Genomic DNA, 18,705 nt, shown 5'->3' with positions numbered 1-18,705 from the left:
TCTATATACAGACTGAAATGCGTCCCGACAGTGGTATTTGAAGTTCCACGATGTTGTCTCATCATTTGGTTTTGTTGAGAACATTAAGGATCAATGCATTTACTATAAAGACAGTGGAAGCAAGTTTTACTTTTTAGTCCTATATGTTGATGATATTTTGCTTGCAACTAATGATAAGGGTATGTTGCATGAGGTGAAGCGATTTCTCTCTAAAAATTTTGATATGAAAGATATGGGTGAGGTATCTTAAGTCATTGGCATTAAGATACATCAAGACAAATCCCGTGGTGTTTTAGGTTTATCTCAGGAAACCTATATTAATAAAATTCTTGAGAGATTCCGGATGAAAAATTGTTCACCTAGTATTGCACCTATTGTGAGAGGTGACAAGTTTAACTTGGACCAGTGTCCTAAAAACAACTTGAAAAATAAACAGATGAAAAACATCTCATATGCTTCAGCCGTTGGAAGTCTTATATATGCTCGAGTGCATGCGAGACGGACATTGCATATCTGTTGTGGGGATGTTGGGGAAGATATCAAACTAATCCGGGATTTACCCATCTGGAAAAGTGTAAAGAAAGTAATAAGGTACCTTCAGGGTACGAAGGAGTACAAGCTTACATACATAAGATCAGATGACTTAGAAGTCATTGGGTACTCGGATTCAGATTATGCTGGCTATCTTAACTCTCGGAGATCAACATCCGGTTACATTTTCATGTTGGCTGGTGGTGTTATCTCATGGAGGAGTGCAAAACAGACTTTGGTTGCTACTTCCACTATGGAAGCTAAGTTTGTTTCATGTTTCGAGGCGAGTTCCCAGGGTACTTGGTTGAGGAGTTTCATATCAAGGCTTAGAATCATTGATTCTATATCCAAGCCATTAAGGATGTATTGTGATAATTCTACTGCTGTGTTTTTCTCTAAGAATAATAAGAGTGGTAGTCGAAGTAAAGAAATCAACATCAAGTATTTGGCACTAAAGGAACGCGTGAATGCCGGTGAAGTAACCATTCAACACATTAGCACAGAGTTGATGACTGCGGATCCTTTGACAAAAGGAATCGCACTGAAGTTGTTTAGAAATCATGTTGAACATATGGGACTTGGTTCTTCTCTATGAACAATTAGTATCACTTTAGTATTGAACTCTTAAACATTTATTTATTTACTTACTTGTCTTCTCTTTAGACATATACATTAAGTTTAAGTATGACAATTATTAAGTTTATGCATTATTATTTTGCATGTGTTGGACCCGAATAAGCATCTGGCTTATTCATCATGATAAAATGCCATATATAGGTTTTACATTAAAGAGAAAGATTGCATCGTAATGCATGGAAGGTAATACTCGGTTATAATGATGACTTACCTCCATGATTCGTGTAATTTATTTTTTTAATGTCGAACATACTGAATGTGAATGGATATTAAGACACCTTGATAAAGTTGGACCAAGTGGGAGAATGTTAGTTTGAGTTCTATTCTGAATTCAACTTCGTGATGATATTGATTCAAACTAAATTCAAACTAAATAAAGTGGTCCATGACTTATCTGGTGGAATCCTAATTTAATTCTAATTGGCACTTTGAATTGTGATCTAACTTAAACCTTTAAGTTGAGTTAATTCTTTGATGGTAAGGGTTATATATAGACAACACCAGGGGTCCCCAATCTATCGTTCTTACAAATACCTAGCTCCATCAATGGGAGAGGACATGATAGATTGGAAGAGTCTCTGGTTACTTTAAGCGTTGACTCAAGGCTCTCGTCGTCTTCAACAAATTGCTATGGCTGGAGGTAAGTGATTCTGCTTCCGCATATAATATATGATATAAATGTCGTAATTAAGTTTGATGAAAAATCTAACACTTGTTGCAATTGGATCATTGGTATCTTCGACTTTGATTTTATATTTAACTTGATTTTGATTATTCATTTGTCGTCTCTAAGTTTTATCACCTTCTGGCTATTGATTGTGTCCATCAGATGCTTGATGGTCTGGCGAAATCCATTACAATTGACTTCGATATTCGAAGTATTGCAAAATCTGCAAAAACTTCAAAAGATACAAGGATTGCTGAGGTGGTGGCCAATATAGAGCTCATCATCAAAACTACCAAACTGGACACTTAATCCATTGTAACAGAAACTTACCGTTTTCCTTCGTTAAAATAAATAGTTATCCACTTGGATTTTAATTCTTTCACTCACACTTACATGCGCCAAGTTTTATTTATTTATATTTTTACAGGTTCTCTTTCTTCAGGATGAAGCTTTTCCATGATATAGCCTTTGATTTTTAAGTCATTTATGATTTTTAGTTGTTATTTGTTCATCAGGTTGAGGTTTTGGATGTTTTAGTTTCATAGTTTGGGTTTGGGCCCCCATTTTGCCAATTTGGGATTTCAAATTTATGCATTTCTTCTATTTTGATGATTGAATTTGATTGGCAGGGTGGTGCTTAATTTCATGTAGTTCTAATTTATTATTTGATTGTTTTATTACTTGGTTGTTAGATGTTAGTATGGATGACCATGTAATATTAGGCAATTGTGAAAATGAACATGATCAATTTCGGGGTTTCGATTTGGGAAAGTAGTTTCGAAGTTACTGACTTTGCCCCATTTAGATATTCATTTGTTCTGAAATGGGTATGTATAATTTCTCTAACTTCAGCATTTTTTTTATTTTTAATTATACTCATTTCAATATTTTTTATTTAAATGAGGGAAGCACAATTTTATATAAATTAACTTCTCTATTATTATATAATTTTTTTTGAGGGGGTTATGTAGAATGAACACAAAAATCACTAAAAGTGATTAATTTTCAATCAATTCATAGCAGTGTTATGTTCTCCTTTTTCTTTTTTAACTGCAAGTCAGTGGCGGATCCAGGAATTTAGTTCAGCCCAGGCTTAAATAAAGGTCAATATTCTCATATTCGTCACCCTTTAATTTTCTGGCATTTTTAGCCCAACCATGGCCTCTTCTCAGTTCAACCACGATCAGTGACAGAACCAGAACTCATCGGTAAGGGGTGTTGAAGTGAACTACTATCATTGTGAGGGATGTTTTGAACAATTTCTCAAATTTTATTAAAACTTAAAATTCAAGTAATTTTTAAATAAAAAAAAATTCATTACTAAAATTTTTTAAATTTGTCATGCCACATTATCAATTTAATTTTTTTTAATTATTAAAAATTATAAATTTACAACATTGTTTTTTTTCTTATAATTTCCACAATTTTTTTTAAATTGTTTTTAATTATTAAAAACTTAACATTACAAACTCTAAGATTTGAACCATGGTGGGCTTCTATCATCCACCTCCCACAAACCACTTAAGCACATGCCCATTACATATTAACTAAATACAAACAAAATATTATTAAACATTAATAATCATATAAAAAATTTTATTAGATATGGTTCTTCTAAGATGTTTGGGTCGGTCGGTCAGCCCAGGCTATCACCCATGTGGGTCCACCCCTGATTAGAATTCTCTCTAAAACCTCGCTGAAGCTTTTTCAATGTTGCCGTCTCCCTTTGGCGGTGTGCCCCAGTATTTTCTTGACTTTTGCTTTCTCTGCGGAACTCGTCTTTCTCCAAAACCAAAACCTCTACATGTATCATGGAGATAAAGCTTTCTGCACTGTGGCTTGTCGGCGAAAATAGATAGATTTTGATGAGAAAGAGATGCAGGAAAAGAAGGAAAAGAAGAAGAGCCTCTTTTCCTCAACTAATGGAAGCCATGCATGACATGACGTTTCAAAGTTTTGAAAGATGATGAACGAATAGAACTGACATTGAAGTACTTGAGTGGAGGATGGTTAGAGAGCAGAAAACTATTCAAGGACTGGACCTTAATTAGCAATAATTAATATGTTCAATTTGATTGTTTTTCTTGTTTAATTTCTTCATTCAAAAAAGAAATGGATGTAATTTTCAATATTGTTTAATTGTCTTGATGTGTGTTCGTGTTTTTTTTGTTTTTTTTACCCACTAAATTTTTTAGAAGTCAAGGGTTTATGATGTGGACTAATTCAAACCCACGTAGCACTCCACTATCTCACATCACACCCACTATTCACATTACACCCACTATCTCCCTTTGCACCCACGATCTCGAACACGTAAAGTATTTACATAACTGTAAGTCTACATCTATAAATAGCCTCCCTCATTTAAGCAAGGGGGGGACTTTTGGAGGAAGAGGTGAGCAAAGGAAGACAAGTGTTTTTCTCTACTGACTTAGCCATTGGAGTGTTTGTGGGGAACACTTCCCACACTGCTACAGGTCTCGGCATCTGAAGAAGGAAGAGACTCCAACTTCTTTTGTATGATCTCCAAGTCCAGGTTCGAAGTTCTACAAGTTCGAGGTCCCCTACAAATTCACTGTTGTATTCTGGCAACAACAGTTGGCACCGTCTGTGGGGACCGATAAAAAGGCCATCACACAAGCTTGCCTTCGTGTAGTCTCTTCAGTCTACGCTAATGCCACCAAAGAAGTCCCAGACATCACGCTCTCAAATGGCTACAACTCAAGATGAAATGATTCCTCAAAGTGCCAACCTTCAAGAACAATTAGAAGTTCCACCTGAGCCCTCAAAAGATACAATGCCAACGATTCCCTTAAGCGAATATGAAGCGCTTAAAAAGAAGTTCGATGAAAATAACAGAAAGTTGGATGATTTAATGCACTTTGTCAAACAAGCTCTACCTCAAGCAACACTCCCATCCAACCTCTATCATAAGGGAAAGCAAGCTATGGAACAACAAGAGCAAGGTGATCCACGTCCTCATAACCAAGAGAGGGTTGAACTTCCACTAGCCGGAAAAAACACAGAAAAAATCCAAGAGGTGGTAGAAAGCACCTACAAAGGAGAATCAAGAGCGTTTGAGAGAGATGCGGAGGAATCTACCTTTATCATAAAAGAGACAGCTGATCTAAAAAAGATGATTGAACAGGTACTAGAACAGAAGAAACTGGTTCCTACTGAGGAAACACCACAGAGAAGTAAGGTACCTTTCGTCAAAGAAATCATGGTAAAACCACTACCCAAAAAGTTCAAGATGCCACAACTAACAACTTATTCTGGGAAGGGGGACCCTTATGACCATATGCAAAACTATGAGGCAGTGATGCTTCTCCATGGATGGGAGGTCGCAATCATGTGCAGAGCATTTCCTCTTACTTTAACAGAGCATTAGGGGTGGCAAAAATTCGGGTCCGGACAACTACTAATATAAATAGAAAAACTTGTGTCCGGACCCGGCCCGGTTTTAAATCCGGACAAACTTGGTATGTCCAAACCCGGTTTATTTTAAAACCGGGTTGTCCGGATGTCCAAATTTTTCCGAATTCTATAAGTTATTTTTAAGTTCGCTCAAATATTAAATTATACAAAAATAATTTAATTCACATTAAATGTAAAAAAAAACATTAATAATCCAAAACTCAACTCAAATTATAGAAAAATCTAAGTCTTAATAGAAAAAACAATATATGTTTAAAGTTTTTAGAAGAATGGGCTTAAAACAAATGGGCCTAAGGTTGTGGGCTTTTAAAGTTTTAGAGGTTAAAAGGGCCCGGTTGTCCGAATTTCTATGTCCGGACCCGGCCCGGATTTAAATCCGGACAACCAAGCCATGTCCGGACCCGGCCCGCATTTGCAAACCTTATGTCCAAACCCTTTTTATTCCGGGCCGGACAAAACCGGGCCGGCGGGTCCGGACAGATTATTGCCACCCCTACAGAGCATGCACGCATATGGTTTAATAATCTGAAGGAAGGATCAATTTCAAACTTCAATCAGTTGAGGAAGGAATTTATAGATGGGTTCCTCATTAATGCTAGAAGAAAGAAGGGCACTTCGTATCTTCTGACCATTAAACAAGAAGAGAAAGAGAGCCTGAAAGACTATGTTGAAAGATTTCGTGCCGCTACCTTAGAAGTACAGGATCTTCAAGCACAGTGGCCGTATCAGGAATGCTTCAAGGGACAAGGTCAAGAGATTTTCAAAAATCCCTTTCCTTAGATCAACCCCTCACTCTTGGAGATCTGTTCAGTCGAGCTAATAAGTTTATCCTTTCGGAAGATGTTATGAGGCACATCAATGCTGGAAACAGAGATAAGAAAAGAAAAGATAGAGATGAAACGAACGATGAAGGGAGAAACACTGGAAGGGGAAATTAACACAGACAAGTTCCAAAACTCAAATTTGAGAACTTCACACCATTAAGCCAACCACGTTCTACCATCCTAGCAAGTATAGAAGAATCGGGCTCCTTACCTTTCCTCCTAAGGCAAACAAGACAATGGGCAAATTCTAGGGACGCATACTGCGAGTTTCACAAAACCCATGGACACTCAATCGATAGATGTAGAGAAGCGATGAATGAGATTGAATCTCTAGTGCGCCAGGAAAGCTTAACGATTTGTCTACTCGGAAGCATGGAGAAAGCGAGAAACCCGACTTACTCAAAAAGGAAAGATCCGAAGATAATAGGGGATGAAGGATAAAAAGACTCCAAGACGAGGGAAGAAAAACCCCCACTTTAGATAACAACCCATCTCACCCCAGCAATACATGTTATCATCGGGGTGAAACCTTAGCGAGTGAGACCTCTTCATCAAGGAAAGCTTATGCAAGGCAAGCTTATGAACTTAACAACATCATGAAAACACAAGAGAATGAAGAACCTATTACTTTTACTTCCGAAGATCAAGGAGATGTAGTCATGCCCCACGATGATGCAATGGTTATTTCCGCAACCATTATGAAGTTCCCAGTAGAGGGAATTCTCATTGATAATAGGAGCTCTGTAAACCTTATCTATTGGAACTGCTTTGAGAAGATGAATTTATCGTGTGATAGATTGAAGAAGGTGTCATCCCCACTGTTTAGTTTCTCAGGAGAATCAGTTCCTATCATGGGATCAATCCAGTTTCTCACAAGAATGGCAAATTTTATGGTAATTAAGTCCGTGTCACCAGCTTACAATGCCATCTTAGAAAGACCTTTGCTTAATGACATGAGAGCTGTGCTCTCTTCAAGCTATCTGCTAATGAAGTTTCCAACCTCAGGAGGAATAGGGCAAGTAAGAGGAGATCAAAAGAAAGCTCGGAGCTGTTATGTATCTTCCATCAAAGGAAAACAATTGTTAAGGGATGAAACCTTGGCAATCTCAGAAGACTCAGCTGATAAGCCAAAGCCTATGGAAAAAGTAGAACCTGTGAGGTTAAAAGAGGATGATCCAGATAAGATCACTTACTTGGGAATAGGGATGGCAACGGGTAGGGTATGCTAAAACCCTTACCCGTACCCGTAACCCCTACCCTATACCCGTACCCTTACCCGTACCCTTCAGGGTAAAAAAAATCATACCCTTACCCTTACTCGCAGGGTATGGGTATACCCGCAAGGTACCCGCTTACCCGTTGTTCAAATTATCGAATTAAATTTTAATAATAATAAAAATAAATAAATTATACATTATATTATAATCTTTAAACACATGTCTATAAATTCAAATTTACAAGTTGATATATATTTGTTTATCTTAAATTATATAATCATATAAAAATGACATCTATTTAGGACTCAATAGTAACTCTGCCTTTTGTTTTGTTCATGTTTAACTGTCTTGCTTTTTGTTTAAAATTTTTTCATATATCTACTATTTATATTTTATATAGATTCAAATTTTATAAATATCTAGTAAGATTTTGAATATAAAAAACATTATAAGTAATTCTCATAAGTTATATCAAATTGATTTTTTATTAGTATCTTATTTTTCAGGATATTCTTATAATTTATAGAATAAATTATTATAACATTATTTTTTATATTTGTTTATTTTTAATTTAATTATGATTCTTAATATATATCTAAAATTCAATTTTGGTAATATTATCAAATATAAATATAGAAATTAAATAAAATTTAAAATAATATATTAAGAGAAAATTTGAAGTATTATTTTCAAATTAATCACCATGAAAATAGATATTGAGTAAATTGTGAGTAAATGTTTAATTTAATAAAAAATTATATATATGAGAGGGTAAGGGTACGGGTACGGGTTTTATCCGTACCCTCTTTAACGGGTAAGGGTAAGGGTAAGGGTATGAGTAGGGTAGGGGCATACCCTTACCAGACCCGTACCCGCTCAAAAACTAACGGGTAATACCCTTACCCTTACCCGTACCCGGTCAAAGAGGGTAATACCCTCTTTGACCGGGTACGGATACGGGTATACCCATCGGGTAGGGTACAAATTGTCATCTCTACTTGGGAAGTGGAATGACCGAAGAAATAAAAAGAGAAGTGATCACTTGCCTAAAAAAGAACGTGGACGTATTTGCGTGGACACCATCTGATGTGATCATTCAAAAAAGAAATGGATGTAATTTTCAATATTGTTTAATTGTCTTGATGTGTGTTCGTGTTTTTTTTGTTTTTTTTTACCCACTAAATTTTTTAGAAGTCAAGGGTTTAAAACTATTTTAGGATAGAGATTAAGAATCATATAAAAAGTAGACATTTCTAGAGGGTATTTTCTTATATTATAAATATTTAAATTCGAAACTATGTTCTTATGTGACCTAATCCTCAATTATTTGAATCAAATTTGGTATTTGTTGACATGTTTTGTTTCAAAAAAACAGAAGCAAAAAATTATTAATTACAAAAAATTATTTTTAAAATATTTATTGTGATCATAGAAGGCTTCAACAAATCATTCGGTGTATTTTTTGGGTATATATAAAAATGTTTTTTAAAATCTTACAATTACAATATTAAATTTTTATACATGTGCACCTTTTGGACTATTTATAAAATAAAATATGTTATTTATATTATTGTATTTATATTCTTGAAAAAGATATATCATATGATTGAAATTTTGAATTATTTAAAAGGGCATTTGAAAGTTTCTTTAATAACCTACAAAATATTTAGTAATCTAGGACAGGCCAAAAGAGTAAAGAAAAAAAAGTTTGGCAGATAAACATGAAAAGATATATATATATTTTTAATATGAACTTCACATTGGAAGGATGATAGGTTGAGGGATTAACTAGAGGTGATTTCTCAAATATCCACCTTAAAAAATAAACACCAACACCCTCTCATCACTTTGTTCAAGATGAACTGTCGTACACATGGCACAATTCAATTGGTCATCACACGCGTCTACCCGCCAATGCATCACTAAGCTCTCGTCGCAGCAAAATAAAAATCCAAACAAAAACCCCGAAAACCAAAATCCAAAACCATCGTCGTCGTCGCGTCTCCCTCTCGATCAGCAGCAAGTGATCCCTCGATCTCGATCCACCGGGGAGCAATGCGGCGAATCCTTCTCCTCCTCGTCGTTGTGCTCGTCCTCATCGCTTCTCCCGCTAGGGCACTCTATTCAGCATCCTCCCCCGTTCTCCAACTCAATCCCTCCAATTTCAAATCCAAGGTTTGCAATCTTAGATCTGAGGTCCGTTTGGGTTTTATCTTCGGATTTCTAAACACGTGGTTCGCAGGTGTTGAATAATGAATTCGAATGGAGTTTGTGCTTGTTGAGTTCTTTGCACCATGGTGTGGGTACTGTCAGGTTCTGACGCCCACTTGGGAGAGGGCTGCCACCGTCTTGAAAGGGGTCGTCACCGTCGCCGCCCTTGATGCCGATGCTCACAAGTCTCTCGCTCAGGTTCGGTGATAGAATCTTTCTCTTCTGTAGTCATTCTAGTGATTTGATCTGCTTTGCTTTTGAGTTTTTTTTCCAATTGGTAGTGCTTGTGTCAATATGTTATTAGTTGCTAGAATTTTATACATTTATAGGTCTCTTTTCGGTCAGTCCTGGTTTTGGATAATTTATTTCTTTTTTATTAAATTGATAAAATGATTTCGTTAAGGCTAAAATCAGTGGATTATATGACCATGTGAATGAATCGTATTTTACTTTTAGTCATGAAAATAAGCACCCAATTGCCTGGTCCGTCAAGCTTGTACAATCAAGTTGGTTTCTTCTGTGATTCTATACCTTTACTGTTATTATTCTTTTAGAAGTGTCACATAGAAATTGTAATGCATCTGTGGCTTAAGAAGCAACTTCTCAAAATGATATTTCATCTTGTTGGTTTTTGCTAGCTAGTGTGCCAATTGTCAATACTGTATCCTTACATTAAATTTCACAGCCCAAAACATGAAAGTAACTAAAAGTTGTGTATGTCTGTGTGTGTCTTTATCTGTTTAATTTATTCAGATATTTATAAATAGAAAACTTAACTGACATTTGTTACATATGGACCCACCACCCTAAGTTATGGAGAAGTTAGGGTGGTGGATCCCTATGTAACATGGTATCAGAGCTGGGTCCCACGTCGATCTGGGGTACTGCCTTGGATGAGCTAGGGTCTTGGGTCCCACATCCGTTGTGGGCCCAGGGGGGTGTTGGGACGCAGTGGTTAACTCAGGTCCATAGTCCCACATCGCATTAGACCAAATTCTCTCAGTTTTATATACCTCTTACAAACCTTCCCCACAACTGCAGTTATGGAGAAGTTAGGGTGGTAGGTCCCTATGTAACATGGTATGTGTCCCACGTCGATGCCGGCCTGTGCCTTGGATGAGCTAGGATCTTGGGTCCCACATCCGCTGTGGGCCCAGGGGGTGGTGGGACGCAGTGGTTAACCTTATCCATAGTCTCACATCGCCGCGGGAGCCGCATTCTCTCAGCTTTTATATCACCCTTACTGAAACTTTCCCCATAACTGCGGTTATGGAGAAGTTAGGGTGGTGGGTCACTATGTAACACGGTATCGAGTTGGGTTCCAGCGTCGATGTTGGTCGTGCCTTGGATGAGCTAGGATCTTGGGTCCCACATCCGCTGTGGGCCCGGGGGTGTTGGGACGCAGTGGTTAACTCAGGTCCATAGTCCCACATCGCCTGTGAAACCAATTTTCTCTAGCTTCATATACCCTTAGGGTGGTGGGTCCCTATATAACATGGTATCAGAGCTGGGTCCCACGTCGATACCGGTTTGTGCCTTGGATGAGCTAGGATCTTTGGTCCCACATCCGCTGTGGGCCCAGGGGGGGTGTTGGGACGCAGTGGTTAACCAGGTCCATAGTCCCACATCGTCTGTGAGACCAATTCTCTTTAGCTTCATATACCCTGTGGGGGGGTGTGGTAAGGGTATATGAAGCTAGAAAAAATTGGTCTCACAGGCGATGTGGGACTATAGACCTGAGTTAACCACTGCGTCCCAACAACATTATCTTACAATTACAGTCTTTCTTGACAAAACAACGTTATCTTACAATTACAATTTTCTTAATAAAACTTCATGCCTTTCAGGAGACAAAAAGTTCTTGTCGTTGATACTACTTATACCTTCATTTGTACGATTGACAAATCATCTTCTGATTTTTTATGCAATGGCCTCTTCTCAATATTTCTTGCTAAAAATGTTCTTCCAACATTTGTTGGAACAACAAGTAATATCAATCCCAATTTTTAAGATATTTTACTAGAAGATATGTAGTATCCTTCTTCAACTTAAATAAGTTTTCTTTCAAGATCACCAACTCTTTAACTTGGAAAAATCATCATTAAAGTGTATATAAATAATGCCAACACCAATTTTATTTACACCTCAATGAGTTCTATTTTGGAACTCATTTTGGTATAATCCTTACAAGGGATCAGCCTATGTTTGTATGAAAGAAAAGTTGAGTCACGCCTAGCCAATAGCGATATAAAACAATTTGTATAAAGGAAAAATAATCATTTACAAATTAATCTTTTTTTCACGCCAGTTGATCTTTCATCCATCTCATATCATATAAAACATTCAAATTCAACTGTGACACTTAGAAATTGATTTATAACCTAATGTCAAAATTTTAAATTTTCTTCTATCTCATCATTTAGAATTTGGATATACCTTCACATGCTTGTGTTAATATTGTTCAGGAGTATGGAATTAAAGGATTTCCCACAATAAAGGTGTTTTCACCTAGAAAGCCACCAGTAGATTATCAAGGAGCAAGGGATGTCAAGGCTATTGCTGAGTTTGCTTATCGTCTTTAAGCATTTGGTTGCTTTTAAAGTTGATCAAGTATAATTGAGTTTCAATTCTGGTTGTCTCTGGTTGCTAGTTTCTGTTATGAAATTAGTTTATTCTTGGGTTTGTTAGACCATCCTTCAACCCGAATAACCAGCTGACTTTGAATCAGTTCAATGGACCAGAGTTATGAAATATTGATTTTGAGTATTTCCAAGTCATTGATAAGCAGCATTCCCTGAAGTTTTTGTAGTTATGTGTTATCAATTATTTTTTATTGCACAAAGATATCTTTCATGCTGGATTCTGTAATGATGCATGCCAATGAGTTATTATGTGCTTGACAATTAGCAACTAGTGTTTTTATAATGTTTTAACCTTGGTTATTGTTAAGAGTTGCCAGTGCTCATTTGTATGCCAAGCGATGTTTTCCCTGTTTCTCAAGTTGTTTTTGAGGAGGGATGCCCTTGTTAAATTTAATTTTAAAGTATTTAATTATTATTAGTATTAATAAAGTCAAAATTTGGTTGGCACAAATAAAAGTTTTCCCTTCAACCCAACATTTAAAAAAAAAATCCCCTTAACTCCACATCCTTATCCCGCAACCAAACACTCCCCTATTTATGGTACATAATTCTTATTTGTTTCTACTAATAATCACTATATAGATAGTTCAGATCTATCTGATCAAGTTTCTTATATAAATAAACTTGAAAAACTCAAACACTTGATCAGGAAAATTCATGCAAGCTCAAGAAACCAGGAAAAAAGTAAAACTGAAGCCATGTCACCAAAATAATGATACCAGATTGTATATAACTCTGATTCTTCTCAAATTCAATACACAAGGAGTTAAGACCAAGAACTACAACTTTCTTATATAAAGTTTGGATTAAAACTCACTCAATTAAGCAAGAAAATTCATCCATCATACACCTTACCAGAAAAAAGACCTTAAAAACACTCTTCTATATGAACACATAAATATCTACTGTAAAAGTTCGATGAATCGAAATGAAATGAACCGACTTAGTCAATCCACAGCGTCGATTCTCCTCGGTGCACCGCTTGATCCGTTTCCTTGCCTCGAACTCAAGACAAATCCCTTGATCGACAAATCTCGACCCATTCGGAACAAACACAATCCAAGTCTCTTCTAATGCCTTGAACTTAAACCTCTATCTTTGATGGATTAAATCCTGACCATACGATCAAAGAACCCTAACCCCAACCTTTGGACTTGGCTAACCCCTAACCTTTCGGACTCTTCTGCGCCTCGAACTTATGCAATATCAACGATCAAACAAATCCTCATCATCCGTTTCTTTCCTCCGATCTTCCAAGCTGCTTTAATGAGACTTTTCAAACATGGGAAAAAGGCCAGCATACCCTCTACTTCTTATCAAATGACACGGAGACACCTTTGGCTACGACTTGACTGCTTCTTCTACTGCAATTGTACTTGATCTTCAATCAATTTCAACAAAATCTCCCTTGATTGAAGATGACAAACACCCATTTCACCTCTGAGCGCTTGTGCTTTTTGAATCTTGAGACATTTGGTAAATATATACGCAACTTGTATATCGGTTGAACAATAATTCAAGCGAATTTTTCTTCCTTGCTATAAGTTCTCGAACATGATGATATTTAACATCCATGTGCTTTGTCCTTCCATGAAGAGTTGGATTCTTAGCTATAGCAATGCAAGACTTATTGTCACACCAAATCTGAGTTGCTGCTTCACTAATTAACCCACAATCATATAAAATTTTCTCCATCCATAAACTCTGACAGCAAGCTGAACTTAATGATATGTATTCAGCTTCAGTAGATGATAAGGCCACAATTTCCTGCTTCTTTGAAGCCCAACAAACAGCACCTGAGCCTAGATTAAAGACATAACCTGATGTGCTTTTCCTGTCCTCCTTATCACCACACCAATCACTATCACAGTAACCTTCAAGCACACACTCAACTCCACAATTATACTGAATTCCAAAATTTAAAGAACCAGCAACATACCTCAACACTTGCTTAGCAGCCCCCAGATGAATTCTTGTTGGATTTTGCATGTATCTAGATAATTGATTTACAGCAAACACCAAATCAGGTCTAGTATGGAGTCAAGTATAGCAATTTGCTCAACTAATCTTCCGTAGTTAGTTGCATCATGCGCATCGCTTCTTGAGTGAGTTGCAATTTTTGTACACTGACTCATTGGCACATTCACTGCCTTACATCCCTGCATATTAAAGCGCTTCAACATCTCTTTTGCATACCTCTTACGTGAAACATGTATACCTTAGTCGCTTTGATATATTTTCTAGCCCCAGGAAAAATATTTAATTAGACCCAAATCGACATCTCAAACTCTTGTTTCATTGTTGCTTTGAATTCTTCCACCATCTCCATTGATGATCCTAAGCAAATTAAATCATCAACATACACACATATCAACAGCATCTCTCCTTCATTCTTTATCTTCCTATACAAGGTATGTTCTGTCTCACTTCTGCTGAAATTCTGTGACTCAAACCATCCATCTAACCTTGCATACCAGGCTCTTGGGGCTTGTTTTAAACCATACAAAGCTTTAAATAATTTATACACTTGATCTTCTTTTCCCTGCACTTCAAATCCCTTAGGTTGTGAAACATACACTTCTTCTTCAAGTGTTCCATTCAGAAAGGCTGATTTAACATCTAACTGAAAAATTGGCCAGCCTCTTTGTGCTCCAAGTGCTAAAATCATCCTCACTGTCTCCATTCTTGCCACAGGAGCAAAAACCTCTTCATAGTCAATCCCAAATTCTTGAGCATAGCCTTTAGCAACTAGCCTGGCTTTATACTTGTCAATCTCACCATTAGGTTTCAATTTGGTCTTGTATATCCACTTGACTCCAATTGCCTTCTTTCCTGCTGGTAATTCACAAAGCTTCCAAGTTTTGTTTTTCTGAATTGCATCAATTTCAACTGACATTGCTTGTCTCCAATGATCTGATTTCTCAGCTTCTTCATAACGACTTGGATCGATTACATTTAATGCAAATGAACAGCTCTCATACAAATCTTTCAGTGTTCTAACTTTCTGAGTTGGAGACACATCAATACTAGAATCTGATTCTGGATCTTTCTGAACTGCAGAATTGCCATTCCCATTGTTTCTATCAGTTCCAGCACTTGATTCAGGTTGATTTCTAGTTGCTTGAGTTTCTGCATATAGCCTCAATCTTTCTGTAGAAAATTATCATCTTTGATGTTTGATCACCCAATGCTGTCCACTGCCAAAATTCTGACTCCACAAACCTCACATCTCTGCTGATCAAAACTCTCCCTGAATCGGCAAAATAAATTACTGAGGCTTTTCATTTAAACATAACCAATGAAAAATCCCTTTACCCTGCCCTATCATCCGACTACGTAATTTTTGTATAGCCACATGTACCATAGCTACACAACCAAATACTCTTAAATGAGAAACTTTGGGCTTTGATTCAAACCAAGCTTCATAAGGTGTTCTTCCCCAAAGCGCAAAAAGTTGGTGATACATTGGACGAGATACATCTGCTGCTAAAATTGCTCTCAGCTCGAAACTTTTGGGTAAGTTATTAGTCTTGAGCATACTTCTTGCCTTCTCCACCAAAGTCCTATTTTTCCTTTCAGCTACACCATTCTGCTGAGGAGAATAAGGAGCAGTTAATTCATGCTTTATACCCCTCTGATCATAGAAATCACGAAACTCTTTTGACATAAATTCTCCACCTCTATCCGTTACGAGAATCCTCAACTTTCGATTCACGATTGTCTTTCCACCATTGTGACAAATTTTTTTAAAACAAGCTGAGTACTTCATACTTGAATTTCAGAATATACACCCAGCACATCCTTGAAAAATCATCAATGAAAAGCAGAAAATATTTACCTCCACCATTAGATTCTGTCTCCATAGGACCACATACATCAGCATGTACAAGATGAAGTCTTCTTCTAGCTCTCCAAGACTTGCCAGACAGAAATGGACACCTTGTTAGCTTTCCAAATATACATTCTTCACAATGATTTTTCTTTTCAACTTCAGGTAAACCCAGAACCATCTCCTTCTGTGCAAGCGGCTTCATTCCACAAAAATTCAGGGTGCCCATACCTTCTATGTCACAACATTGTCAATTCATTCATTTTTGGCTAAATAGATGCTGCTCTTGACTTGAAAACTCCACGAAACAGATTGTTAGTATTCTTACGAATTTTGAATAAGATTACGCCGAGTCCTTCCCATCTCTAATGACACTGACCCATCTTCTTTGCTTTGAAAATTAACATCATAACCTCCTCGATTAAGCGTCCCTACACTCGATGAGATTATGTGCCAACAAAGGTACATCTCGAACACCATCAATCAATCTCAAATGCCCATCAAACATTTTTTATTGCAGCCCGATCCTCGCCACACACATTCAATTCTTTATTATCACCTAGATCGACCTTGTCTTTGTGAGTGTTTCATCAAGACTGTGAAAATAATTCTCTTCTTCGGTCATATGACTAGATGTTCCACTATCCAACGACCAAATGGATGAATTCTCCACACCTTGCCCATCATGAACCATGAACAAATGCCCATAATCATCCTTCATTTTACTACATTAGATGAGCTTCACCGCCTCATTTGTATTTCTATACATGCAGACCCAGACAATGAGACCCGATAATGCCCATATTTCTTACATTTAAAGCATTGAATATTTTTGCGGTCCTCCTCTACTAAATCCCCTTCCAAAAGCCCGCCTTTTGACCTCTTCCAAATCGCTTAAAAGCTCTTGTACCACCTCTCTCTGAATTCTCCTGAATTATGTTGTGCTTGCATACTTGCTCTTTGATCACCAAATCAGAAACTCTCACCGACTCTTCCTCTACCTCTAAACCTTCCAACTCTACCTCTTCCCTCTCCAATTAGTTCCACCACTCACGGAACCTCCACCGCATCACAAAAAGGCTTCATGTCTCTCCGGCCTTTCAAGATGGCGGTTAAATCGGCTTCATGAGCTTGAAGAGAGCCACTCAATTCATCAAGAGTCACCTTTGACATATCCCCTGCCTCTTGATTGAAGTCACTACATGTACAAATCTTGATGATAGGCTTCTCATCACCTTCAAAACCACTTGAATCCTTCAAACTCACTTCCCATACCTCTAATCGATTTACCACTGCCCTAATACTCTTGTAAAATAATGCTGAACTGTTTCATCTTCTTTCATCGTAAAAGATCAAATCTTTGCCTCAAAGTTTTCTGCTGCCTAATCGACACCATCCTTGATGTCCCTTGATTCTCATTCTTGATATGATCCCGAGCCTCGCTTTGCGGAATCAAATCTCACAATTCTATGCAAAAATTGTCTCATCTACAGCTTTGCTATAACAGACCTTAGCATCATCTTCACTTTCTTTCTCGTTGGCTTATCGCACTAATGCCTTCCTCAATCACTTCCAAAAGCCTTTGGGATCTAAAAAGGTCTTCATTCTATGGCTCAATGCTCATACCCATCTCCTCCGAAAATAGGTAGAATGTGTGAGATATATCGAGTGTTGGTAGCGGATGATGAGCTTGAAGCCATTGACTGAGTGGTTTTACTTTCTCCTCCTTACTCATCAATCCTTCTCAAATCACTTCACATGACCACACAATTCAACAAAACAATAAGAATCACCGGGACAAGCAAACGAGTAGACAAACAACAACCTCGACTTCTCAACACTGCGGACACCAGACAAAATACCAATCGACCAAAGCGAAACCCGGATCTCAACCATCGAGCTCACGATACCAGCACTAAATCACTATATAGATAGCCGGATCTATCCGATCGAGTTTCTTATATAAGCAACTTAAAACTCTCAAACACTTGATCAGGAAAATTCATACAAGCTCAAGAAAACCAAAATAAAAGTGAAACAGAAGCCATGTCAATAGGAGCAGATTGATGTATAGCTCGGGATGCTTCTACCAGTACTTTACATAGGAAACAAAAGATCAAGTACATCAACTCTCTTATATAAACTTTGAATCAAAACACACTCGAGGGAAGCGAGGAAAATTCAAACATCAATCAACACTTACGTACTCTTCTTACATGAGAACCTCATATTATATCATTTGTGGAGTTCAGTGGTGATTGAGATTTGAACTACGCTCGAATCCCCACTGCGCGTCAATTGTTCCTCGGTTGCACTTGCGGTCATTCAGCCTTGCCGAACTTTTGATACAACGCCATGATCATCAAATCTAAGCCCTTCAAAACAAACCACAATCCACATCTCTTTACATGCCTTGAACTTAAGCCTCTTGCTATGATAGATGAGATCTTGGCCACGATGCTACTGCTAATCTTGTATGCTTGAGATTGTTTTCTCTCGCCTCAAGCTATGTACTCCACTTGGTCTTAAATCGACCATCCGTACATTCCACCGAGTCTTCCAACTGCTTTTCTAGCATGATTTTCAAACAGGAAAAAGCCATGACACGCCGAAACTGCTTAACAAAGTGACACAGGACACGCTTGTGTTGCACTTCACTCTTGCTCCTCTGCAATTGTAATTAATCTTCAATCAGATTTCAACAAAACTT

The 18,705-nt window shown here is 37.4% G+C and overlaps 1 protein-coding gene across 1 annotated transcript; it reads left to right on the top strand.

The window, feature by feature from the left end:
- Nucleotides 1-9,268: 9,268 nt before the first annotated feature.
- LOC120256807 (protein disulfide isomerase-like 2-3) lies at nucleotides 9,269-12,290 on the top strand. The gene is made up of 3 exons (XM_039264469.1): nucleotides 9,269-9,488; nucleotides 9,556-9,722; nucleotides 11,990-12,290. Exons 2-3 carry the CDS (start codon nucleotides 9,576-9,578, stop codon nucleotides 12,104-12,106), a joined length of 264 nt encoding a protein of 87 aa, XP_039120403.1. The 5' UTR covers nucleotides 9,269-9,488; nucleotides 9,556-9,575; the 3' UTR covers nucleotides 12,107-12,290.
- The last annotated feature ends 6,415 nt before the right edge of the window (nucleotides 12,291-18,705 follow it).

This window comes from Dioscorea cayenensis, chromosome 3 (genome assembly GCF_009730915.1).
Source record: "Dioscorea cayenensis subsp. rotundata cultivar TDr96_F1 chromosome 3, TDr96_F1_v2_PseudoChromosome.rev07_lg8_w22 25.fasta, whole genome shotgun sequence".
Taxonomy (NCBI): domain Eukaryota; kingdom Viridiplantae; phylum Streptophyta; class Magnoliopsida; order Dioscoreales; family Dioscoreaceae; genus Dioscorea; species Dioscorea cayenensis.
The sequence above is the reverse complement of the archived record's forward strand: the minus strand, read 5'-3'. Positions and strand labels throughout refer to the sequence as shown.